The sequence below is a fragment of the Pristiophorus japonicus genome, chromosome 15, assembly GCF_044704955.1.
Source record: "Pristiophorus japonicus isolate sPriJap1 chromosome 15, sPriJap1.hap1, whole genome shotgun sequence".
NCBI lineage: Eukaryota > Metazoa > Chordata > Chondrichthyes > Pristiophoridae > Pristiophorus > Pristiophorus japonicus.
In genome coordinates, this window is record NC_091991.1 from 72,331,110 (window position 1) to 72,343,305 (window position 12,196).

At 44.9% G+C, this 12,196-nt stretch overlaps 1 protein-coding gene across 3 annotated transcripts in view; it reads right to left on the reverse strand.

Moving 5' to 3' along the window:
- pot1 (protection of telomeres 1 homolog) overlaps positions 1–12,196 on the reverse strand; it is a 316,069-nt gene that overhangs the window by 137,547 nt on the left and 166,326 nt on the right. For 2 of the 3 annotated variants that reach the window (XM_070900596.1, XM_070900598.1), the window contains one exon: positions 2,232–2,522. In XM_070900596.1, coding sequence (XP_070756697.1) covers positions 2,232–2,522 — 291 coding nt within the window. Of the gene's footprint in view, positions 1–2,231; positions 2,523–4,214; positions 4,285–12,196 lie in introns of those variants that run through there. The other variant, XM_070900597.1, reaches the window with a different exon arrangement.

Genomic DNA, 12,196 nt, shown 5'->3' on the forward strand with positions numbered 1-12,196 from the left:
GGAGAGGGCACACAGACTATTGGACGTGGCAATGGAGGTCATGGTGGAGGAGGTCCAGAGAGGGAAGGATGTCCTGTGCCCGCAGTGGGGAGAGCAGTCTGCCTTGTCCTTCTGTCCCCCTCTCCTCCTCTTGTGTCTCCTGAGCTTGACCCAGTGGCACAATTGCTGGTGGTAGCAACTGGTCTCTCATGATCACCAAACTGTGGCACAATTGGGTCACCACTAATCTGGAGCCCTTCTCGCCTTCCTCTTCCTCTCTCGTCCAGCAGCTGGTGCTGCTCTGCCTGGCCTCATCTCCTCCTTCAGACCAAGGGGGACCCCTAGCAAATGCCGATGACCAAGCATTCCCTTTCTCCTGGTGACTCCTATAAGATGCTCAATAAGGTAGAGTAGCTCAGCATTTATTCTTTTTAGGTGAAGTCCTCAGTAAATTTCCAGAATAAATGTTGATAGCGAATGCTAATGAAGTCTTGCAGTGTGTCCTAGAAAGTCCCCCAATGTCTTTCAAAAGTCCTCTTCAAACCTACAGCAGCAACTGAACAGTAAAAGATGATATACCTTTAAGTAGCACTCGGAATCCTCTGCAACGCCCAATCAACTGAGAGGGCTTTAGGTCAAGCAGTAGCCACCAAAATGTCATGCAGCCTCTGTAATTACTGCCAGCAGGCAGGTTAATTAGCAATTAACAGCTTAACAATCTTCAGAGGCCATTCCGAGTGCAAGCTTTAACTCCTTTACCAAGATGGTGTCTTGCGCTAAATGCAGGCTAAGCGGCGTTTCAGCTTAAGACCCACCTTCGCCACCTCGGAGGCTCTTTAGCGCCTAAAGTATCTGGGAAAATCGCCCCCTCTTATTCCTTCTCCATTCTCCTTTCTAACTAAACAGTTTATAGGATCTATGAAAAACTGGAAGATAGGCAGCTTCAGGCTGGTGAAGTCAGATTCCATCGGAGGATATCCACCCACACGCAGCATTATCCTATTCACGGGTCTATCACCGATGTCAAGCTCACCTGAATATGTCACAGGAACAGTACTTGGTGAAGCCGTGTTCAACCAGAGCTGCAGTGTCCCGCACTGCAAACTGCTTTAGGAACACACGCAATCAAGCTCCACCTTCAATAACGTACTGCCAATAGCAAATAAGATCACCACTGCCTATGAATTGTATGCTTACAGTCCTAACAAGATGACATACACAACATCAGTCAGCTTGCTGTCCACTGCTTCGCCAAGAAGATACGCTCACCTTATTTTATCATGTAACCATCATCATCAACTACCCCGGCATTCGGCACAGTCAGGCGGCGCTGACCAGTACCGCCCGGAAGCGCCGAGCCGGTGTGCAACCCCCCCCGGTTTCAACAGCGTTTCGAAATTAGGTTATAGTGGCACCCATAGCGCCCCGTTGTGACATTGCCTGTGAAAGCTGGCGTCCCGGGGCCCTATGGTAAGGAATGATTGGAAAAGGTAAGTTAATTTAATATTTTGCTGATTTATTTTTACGATTCACCTGTATTCGGGATGGGTGGGGGAGTTATTTAACGGCAATGTTTTTTGTCGTGATGTTTTTTTTCCCAGGGAGGCCTCTCTTAGGGCGCCACGAGGCTGGGTCTTTAACTCGGGATTTTCAGTTACTCACCCAGCCTCGCGCCCTGAGAGGGGTGTGGAACACCTCCTTTTGCGCTCCGCTCCACTCCACTGTCAGGGCACTGCAACCCAATTTATTGACCGTCATCGCAAACCATTTTCTGGCGCGAAATTTACCGGCCCACCGCCATTAGTGCCTCCAACCTAATTTCCACTCCCTCGTATCTTAGCCCAATGATAGGAAGAGAAGTCAGGAAGAGGACAGCCACACAATGGATGGGCTACTGAGATGACCAGCCTTTGGATGAGACTCCCCAAGCTCATTTTACTTGGCATCCTCACTGGCATGAGAGAGACAGAGAGAGTGAGAAGACCCCATGCTATTGAAAGGGGTTGGATTCATGAAGAACCATTTGCAATCTTATCTTATCTGCAAACCCTTCTGCAGCAATTTGATGAGTTTATCAAATGACCAAGTAATTTGAATTGATTTTGAAAATGTTAACGTTCTAACTCCTTTTACGCTACATTTATGTATAAATTATGTGCCATTAACTTTTGATGCTGTTGAAAAATAAGGATCTGATTAACCAATGTCATATTCGATGTTGTTAAGGGATGCTTTCATATATCTCCTCTTACCTTCAGCAGAACAGCAGATCGATCCACTACAGCTTTTGCGATGAGTTGACAAGTCAAGTCAAAATACTCAGCAGGTTTAACTGCTGAGAGTTTGATGATTGGCGTGTGGATAACAAATTTTGTATTTGCCCATCTGCGCAGTTCCTCCACAGTTTGCTGGTCAGTGGCAGTGAATTGGTATGATTTGCTGGATGTCCGTGGTTTCATAGGAGCTCCCACAGTTCCGTCGAATATCAAGGATGAGAAACCAGGAGCACTGATGGCCTGATGCTCTTGGTAGTATTCTTGTATCTACACATAGATAATGCAACAAATATTTAGTACAGGTACCACACTCAGTTTTGTTATGTTATAATTTACTAATTGGACAGACCAGCTGACCCCACTTTGGCCCAGATCGCAGAGTCGCCCTCTGTATTGTTGAGTTGGGTATGTGGAAAGGATTATCGGCATGGATAGTGGAACAAGAAACCTTAATGGGTCCCAAGAAGGAATGAGACAGGTTATTGTCAACAAATGGGCTTTGCGCTGATTTAGAAATGCCCCAAGAGAATACTGTGGAGAGTGGGATTAGATGGACTGAAGGTCTTCGCCTGAAACTATTACGTACAACGTCCTGAATCCAGCTGTCTGAAAACCGGACGTTTTTGAGACGACCAAGGTGACGACATCGGGTGGCGATGGACGAGGAAACCGGTAAAAACAATTAAAAAACGCAGCGTCAGGGGGCTGCGGGAATCGGCGGGCGGCGAGGAGCGGAGGGAATTGGCCAGCAACGAGGATTGGTGGATTAGCGAGCGACGAGGAGCACCAACAGCGAGGTCCGAAATCTGGCAAAATCGAAAAACCAGACCTGTCTCGTTCCCGAGGTTGCTGGATTTCAGACATTGTACCTGGAGTTTCCTTCCCAAGTAGTTGTCAGAATTTTTGTCTTGCATGAGACATTCCTTCATAACACAGCTTCTTTTGTTGTTTCCTACATTACAACAGTGACTACACTTCAAAAGTATTTCATTGGCTGTAAAGCACTTTGGGACATCCTGAGGTGGTGAAAGGTGCTATAAGAACATAAGAAATAGGAGCAGGAGAAGGCCATACAGCCCCTCGAGCCTGCTCCGCCATTTAGTACGATCATGGCTGATCCGATCATGGACTCAGGTCCACTTCCCTGCCCGCTCTCCATAACCCGTTATTCCCTTATTGTTTAAGAAACTGATCATTTCTGTCCCTCTGAGAGAAGAAAGTTCTCCTCATCTCAGTTTTAAATGGACAGCCCCTTATTCTAAGATTATGCCCTCTAGTTCTAGTCTCCCCTATCAGTGGAAACATCATCTCTGCATCCAGCTTGTCAAGTCCTCTCATAATCTTATATGTTTTGATAAGATCACCTCTCATTCTTTTGAATTCCAATGAGTAGAGACCTGACTTACTCAACCTTTCCTCATAAGTCAACCCCTTCATCCCCGGAATCAACCTTGTGAACCTTCTCTGAACTGCCTCCAAAGCAAGTATATCCTTTCATAAATATGGAAATCAAAACTGCACGCAGTATTCTAGGTGTGGCCTCACCAATACCTTATATAGCTGTAGCAAGACTATACTTAAAAATGTTTGGATGAGGTTACAGAAGATTTATTGAAGGAGTATTATGCTGTACCCTGCATCATAAATTGTGCTATGATTCTCTTACAATGCTGGTATTCACTCCATTCAGAACAGTTTTTTTTTTAAACTAACTAAATGCCACAGAAAGTTATAATTTAGAAGACCTTAAATTGATCACCCGGGATATAATGCTGAGCCCATTTTTCAAGTTTCGCACAATTGGCTAGCACTGCAGATTGAAAACTCGTCTTCCCAAAACGAATGGATTTAACAACTTCATGCCTTTCAAGCTAAATTAATGCTGTGTACAAACAGAAATCGGTCTTGGCATACACAGCACTTGGCTGCAGTTTGTTCAACATCAATTCTAACAAGTACCTTTACAAAGACGGTATTAATGAGGGGGGAGACAAACTCTGCCTTTCATCTCCTGACAACCAAGCAGCCCTTTCTGAAACGCAAGGGAAAAACTAGGAGAACATTACTCAAAACAAAAGGATGTTAAACAAGCGAACACTCACCATAATTTGAGAGAAGCAGTTTATAACCAAAATACATTGCTAGCACGATGAGGTGAAATTTAAGCAGATGGTGCATGATTTTTTTTGTCTATTCCTGCCTCAGCTACATGTTCTAGTGGGTGTCTCAAAAGCTACAATGTGTTATCCTTTCATGCATTGAACTCCTAAGTATAAAGGCAGACAATAAATGGACAGCAACAATGGAAAATATTCCATAGAATACTAAACCTGAACGCTTCATTATTGCACATGAAGTTTTAGGGTGAGGTATTCTCTAATTAAAAGAAGATTGATAAAGTATTCCCACATTCCCGGTGTGTGTAGAAATCAAGGACAATGTTTCATCAAGAATTCCCAAATGGTTTAACAGAACCATTCCAACCTAGCTTCATACCAACATATTATGCCATGTATCTTTGTATTTTGATCAATACATGTGTATCTGTTCTACACTGATGATGAAAATACTGAAAATAAATTGTGTCCGTTATTTTCTTGAATCTAACACATTTCTTAAAAAGGTAATTTAATTTGCAGATTGAACAAATATAGGGGAGACTTTATTGAAAAAAAACAATGCATGGCTCATGATCTTTTTTCTTTTAAATAAGGTTCATAAAACTAGCTCATTCTCAAAATGGTAGTCAATCGCTACATATTAAGACACGAATATCAATGAACTCTGTACAACCTACTCTAGAAGTCACAGACCCTTGTGTTAAAACTGTTCATTAATAGCTCCCCTGCAAGTTCAGTACTTCCACCATAGGCTTTGTAGCATCACATTGTAAACATTCTTTGGCTTCTATAATTCCTCTTCATGAGAACTGGGCAATGCCGTGTATTTCTCTGTAATTAATGACTTGCTAACAAAACTACGGGAATGCACAACCCCATGCGATTTCATTAGCGGATCATTAATTAAACAGGAAAACAGACTTGCTCCTATTTCCCTTTAAAAGAGGGACTTTACCCCTTTATATAGTGTCTGCTTCCACCATCCTTGTACAAAGCAAATAGCTGTACCCACAAGAGTTAAAACCTCAGCTTCTTTTCTGTCGAAAGACTCCTCTGTGCCTTTTTACAAGCTGATGTCGCGGAACATCCAGAGCCACAGATGAGATTCGATTAAAGCACTTGGAATCTGTTCAAGATGCTGTAAAGATAAAGCAGCACTGAAGAAATACTTTATTAATTCACTCAATAAACAGATCAGGAGGTTATTTTATTGCTCATAGGTCATTAGACCCTAGACAGATGAAGGGATTTTAAGCATGTTACAGGGAGGATTTGTGTCTCGTATTCTGATCCAATGAATCCAATTTAAAAGACACGTTGAAATTCTGGATACATTTCAAAAGGAGGGCCTAGCAGAAACAGTAAAATACTGGTGGTAAACAGCTTTTGCTTTCATCCCTTTTGTCATTTGCACCCTATCACAGACCTTCCCTTTTGTTGTTTCCTCCCCTCCCCCTTTCCCTGCACTTGCTTAAAATCTGTACATCTCTTAACTTTTTCCAATTCTGACGAAATTCAACCCGAAACGTTAACTCTGTTTCTCTCCACAGATGCTGCCCGACGCGCTGAGTGTTTCCAGCATTTTCTGTTTTTAATTTCGATTTCCAGCATCCGCAGTATTTTGCTTTTGTACTGGTGGTAAACAGCTTTGTCACAAGTGGGAGTTAAATACAGACAAAGCTGAACTATACTCTGTATGTTATGTCATGATTTTCAAACCTCTGCCGTGTTTTTTTAAATTTAAAGAGGAATTCCTACAGTAAGATATCTAAAAGTAAAGCCCTTAGCATTAACAGTAATGCTCGCTCGTTCCCCCCCACTCCCACCCCCTTTAAATGCATATTAACATACTTCATTTGCCACAGATTTAGTTTCAAATTCTATTCCCCTAAATAGCCAAACTTTTTCACTTTACCTTACATTTAAGTCATACTAAACTAGGTTGGTCAAATGTCAGAGGCAAGAAGTTCTGACATAACCTTTAAGTTAAGACGTTAAACCATCTGCCCTCTCCGGTGGATGTAAAAGATCCCATGGCACTATTTTGAAGAGCAAAGGAGTTCTCCCTGGTATCCTGGCCAATATTAATCCCTCAACCAAATTATGAAAACAGATTATTTGGTCATCACCTCATTACTGTTTGTGGGACCTTGCTGTGCGCAAATTAGCTGCTAAGTTTCGTACATTACAACAGTGTCTTACACGTCAAGAAAGTACTTCATTGGCTTAAAGCGCTTTGGGATGTCCTGACGAGGTGAAATGCGTTATCTAAGTGCCAATCTTTCTTTTCTATGAATGGAAAATAACTGAACCATGGCTTACCTACACAAGTGGACAAGAAGTGTGAAACATAGAGGAGGCAATGCAGAAATGACAGGATCCGTCAACTGCCTCCATTGTCTAAAGGTTTCGATGGTGAAAGCCACAGTCACCCCTCTAAGCAGTGAGCAAAGGCAAATGAACACAAGCTGCATGAACCCAAAGGGGCAATTGGTATCAGAAACCTTCATTTGGAACGTTCTACTCCGTGCTTATTCTTGAAGGCAATATTTCACCACAACAAATTGCACACGTTTCTGCAGTAATTAAAATCTGCCAGACTTTATATTAATCCATTTCTAATGTTGAAGATTTCTGAAGCTGAAACTATTTAAATGCCTGCATATTCATACATCGCATACTTCAATGATTTAATTACTAAAAAGAGTTGAAACTTGGCCAACAAAGAATCATCGATATGCTAAAGGAGAACCTTTGTTTCTCCTGCGACACGCACACTTCTACTGCCAATTCAAGCAGCACTGTTATTTTATTTGGCCTTTGTTTCTCCCGCGACACGCACACTTCTACTGCCAATTCAAGCAGCACCGTTATTTTATTTGGAAGAGTATCTACATGGGGGAATCTGCAGCGCCCATATGTCCCTATCCCTGCAGCCCCACATCAGGCTATGTAAAATAAGTTCCCTTTTAAAAAAAATGCCACAAGGTTCTATAATTTTAATACTGTTTTCTTCGCTGAGGGGTTATTTGTAGAGAACTCCTGGCAAAATATAATTCAATACCAAATAGAATCACAGGGCTCAATTTTCCCCAGTTATCTGTGCAGGTTTTTTTGAGCTAAATTAAAATATCCAAGTTTCCCAAAGTTTCTGTGCCAGCATAACTCAGTTAGTTACGATTTTTTTAGATTCTTTTTTTTTGCATCATAGGGGGCCGTAACCTGATGTGTGCGCCAGCTTTTCAGATTTATGCAAGTTTGGCCAACTTACATTTCTCCCAGGATGGAGTATGTGATCACTCCCAAAAAACCTTCTGGGCACGTAAGAAAAACCAGCGCACATTAAAAAATCGGTGCAGAAAGACGCCATTGTTTTTATGCAAAGTTTTGGAGGGAGTCAAGAACACATTAAATATGCATCATGAAGCTTAATTTTTTTCAAACTTAAAATGCAGAAAATGGAAGTGTCATGCAATTCTTTAATTTTGGATTTTTTTCCCCCCAAAGTGCCATGCCTCCACCGAACGTCTCCAAGCCGGGCACGAGGGTCGGAGCGTGGCCGGCAAAATCGGTCCCTCTCCTGGACACGGGCTCAGCTTGAAAAGAAGCCCGGGGGTGGGGGGGTTTAGTGGAAGCGGAACTGAAGACATGAGAAGACTTACACTATGATGCAGCATCAAAAGACGGCCAGTGGGTGGGGGTGGGGGGCAGGGGACGTGTTGCCGAGCGCCTGTGTCCGGGCGAGGGAGCGATTCTGCCGGCCGACCCTCGAGTCCGGTGAGGAGACGTTCAGTCAGTGGTGGGGTGTTACTTTGAATAAAATCTAAAATTGAAGAATTGCATTCGACTTCGTTGCTCCAAATGTCCTCATTTGAATGCCGAGCTTCCTGTTCTAAGCAAGCCCATTGCGCTTGGGCAGACCAGGGTGTGGCCCATACTATGGTGTCAACCTTGGGGATAGAGAACAAAGAAGCTTGTCCTGCTGTTTTGAGCTTGTTGCAAAGGTACAATTAAATTATGTGGGCAATATTGACAATGCCATACCTCATGCAAGCCTTCTGCATGATGGTGCTGTGGAGGAGACGATTCAGTCGATGTCATCGCATGAGGAACCTCAGAGCACGTAGGATGATGAGCAAGAGGCCTAACCCACATTGGGTATATCAAGACAGGCGTTCATACTTGCACCTGAGTGTTGCAGACTGTGGGAAAAGGCTACGTTTCCACAAACAAGGTATAACTGAGATCTGTGAGTTAGTAAAAGCAGACCTGCAACCTAGATGCGTCAGGAGGACTGCTTTGTCAGTTGAAGTGAAGGTTACAGCTGCACTTACATTCTATGCATCTGGATCATTCCAGGCAACAACTGGAGATATGTGCACCATTTCTCAACATGCAACACATAGCTACATCCGGCAGATGACTGCTACACTATATGCCCGGAGGAATGACTACATAAAATTCCCCATGACCACGCAGGCAATGAGTGAAAGGACTGTGGGCTTCTCCAGGACTGCTGCCTTCCCAAAGGTACAGGGCTGCATTGATTGTACCCATATCGCCTTGCGAGGATTCCGAGATGTACAGAAACAGAAAAGGCTTCCACTCCGTTAATGTGCAGCTCGTGTGTGACGACATGCATTGCATCATGTTAGTTGATGCGAGATAGCCTGGGAGCACCCATGATGCGGTAAACCTACACGATATCCGCCATGTTTCAGCAGTAGCCAGAAGGGCAGAGCTGGCTGCTAGGTGACAAAGGCCACCTGGCTCATGACACTCCTACACATAACCCGGACGGACACTGACCGGGAATACAACATGTTGCACATTGCAACGCGTAGCATAATAGAGAGGACCATTGGCATCTTGAATCAGCGTTTCCGATGCCTGGACCATTCCGGACGCTACTTGCAATACTCCCCTGAGATTGTCGGTTAGTTCACTGTTGTGTGCTGCCGAACTCCAAGTCATAGTCAGTGTATTTACTGAGGTGTACGAAAGTATAGGCCTTACGCTAAACATCCATAAGACAAAGGTCCTCCACCAACCTGTCCCCGCCGCACAGCACTGCCTCCCAGTCATCAAGATCCACGGCGCGGCCCTGGACAACGTATACCATTTCCCATATCTCTGGAGCTTCTTATCAACAAGAGCAGACATTGACGACGAGATTCAACACCGCCTCCAGTGCACCCTTCGGCCGCCTGAGGAAAAGTGTGTATGAAGACCAAGCATTCAAATCTGCAACCAAGCTCATGATTTACAGGGCTGTAGTAATACCCGCCCTCCTGTATGGCACAGAGTCATGGACCATGTACAGTAGACACGTCAAGTCGCTGGATAAATACCACCAACGATGTCTCCGCAAGATCCTGAAAATCCCCTGGGAGGACAGACGCACCAACATCAGCGACCTCGTCCAGGTTAACATCCCCAGCATTGAAGCACTGACCACATTTGATCAGCTCTGTTGGGCAGGCCACATAGTCCGCATGCAGACACGAGACTCCCAAAGCAAGCGCTCTACTCGGAACTCCTTCACGGCAAATGAGCCAAAGATGGATAGACGAAATGTTACAAAGACATCCTCAAAGCCTCCCTGATAAAGTGCAACATCCCCAGTGACATCTGGGAGTCCCTGGCCCAAGACCGCCCTAAGTGGAGGAAGTGCATCCGGGAGGGCGCCGAGCACCTCAAGTCTTGTCGCCGAGAGCATGCAGAAATCATGCGCAGGCAGCGGAAAAAGTGTGCGGCAAACCAGTCCCACCCACCCTTTCCCTCAACGACTATCTGTCCCACCTGTGACAGGGATTGTGGTTCTCGTATTGGACTGTTCAGCCACCTATGGACTCATTTTTAGAGTTGAAGTAAGTCTTCCTCGATTCTGAGGGACTGCCTATGATGATGATGATGATGCTGCATAACTTGGCCATCATGAGGGCAGCAGCAGCTGGTAGTAGAAGACCCACTTGAGGTGAGAGTGGCTAATGGTGAGGAGGAAGATGCAGATGACAAGGAGGAGGAGGAGGAGAAGTAGGACGAGGAAGCCATGCAACTACCTGAACCCGGAGCACGACGGCGGAGGAGGGTGGGCCGTCGTGCCCCTTTAACGATTGCTCGAGCCTTACGCCAGAAGCTCATCTGTGAACCTTTCCTGCCTGAAGCCTTAGTGGCAACTATTCCAAATGGACCATGTTGACTGTTTGGACCTGTTCCGTAATGTTGTGTTGTGTTAATGGAACAAATAATGGAAATGATTCAGTTATAATTTAAAATATATTTTATTCAAAAGTTTAACACTTGTTTGTACTTAACTTAAATAAAAATATTCTTGAACCAAACTTTAAAATTTTCAGTTAAGATCACTTACAAACTTTAAGATCACTTACAAATACTAAGATCATTTAAAAACTTTGAAACTTGTAAATTTACATAACTTACAAAAAACTTTTAATTTGAGAACAGTTACAACAGTTACAACAATAACAACAACAGCAGTAAAGAAAGGCTGCACCCACCTCTCATCCACCTTATTCTAAGACTGCCCGCTGCGTTTGGTTTTGGTGACTCCACCACCCCTGCCAAAGGCGGTGCCACAGCGTTTCTCGGGTTGGTACCAAGCTTATTCTTTCGAACATCTCGGGTAATGCGTATTCTTGATGGGGAGGCGGGGGCAGGCGGTAATGTGGAAGGCCTGGCTTGGGCCTCTTCAGAGGCTGGTCTGGGGATTGGAGTGGGAGTGGCAGCTGATTCTGTCAATGGGCACAGGGTCTGGGTATGTCCCTTATTGCAGCAGCTAACTCTGACATCTCCTCCCTCATGTGCCCTGACAGTGTATCAGCGACCTGCGACATTACCTCCCTCATGTTCACTGACAGTGTATCAGCGACCTGCGACATTCCCTGCCTCATGTGCCCGTTCAGTGTTCCCATTTCTCGTGAGAGTGTTGTTACTTCTCCCGACAGGCCCAATACCTCATTACCCACCCCACTGATGGTGTCCAGGAGTGATCAGGTAAGGTTAGTGCTCTCCGCACTCATTGCCATCACCTGAACCACATCTGTTGGATCCTGCATCTCAGGAGAGCGTGTCGAGCTTTCCTTCCCCTCCTCACCCTGGGTGTGGCTTGCTGAATCCCACTGGGACCCGCAGCCTTGGATGGTGGGACCCTGGGTGTGCCTCCCTGCATCCCACTGGAACGCGCAACCTCAGACACTCGGGCCCTGGGTGTGGCTTGCTGCACCCCACTGGCATCCCCAGCCTGAGAATTTTTTTTGAGCAGTTGGAACCAAAAAGAATGGGCGTAACTCTTACAATACGCCAAAAAACGGCGGAAAAGTGAACCCATAGAATGATTACAGCACTGAAGGAAGCCATTTGGCCCATGCCGGTCCTGCAAGGGCACTTCAAGCTAGTTCCACTCCTCCGTCCTTTCCCTGTAGCCCTGCAAATTTTTTTGCTTCAGATACTTATCCAATTCCCTTTTGAAAGCCACGTTTGAATCTGCCTCCACCACCCTTTCAGGAAGTGCATTCCAGATCCTAACCACTCGCTGTGTAAAAAACTTTTCCCTCCTGTCGCCTTTGGTTCTTTTGCCAATCCGCTTAAATCTGGGTCCTCTGCTTCTCAACTCTTGCATCCATGGGAACAGTTTCTCTCTATCTACTCTGTCCAGACCCCTCATGATTTTGAACACCTCGATCAAATCTCCTCTCAACCTTCTCTGCTCCAAGGAGAACAACCCCAACTTCTCCAGTCTATCCACGTAACTGAAGTCCCTCATATCCCTGGAATCATTCTCGTAAATCTTTTCTGCGC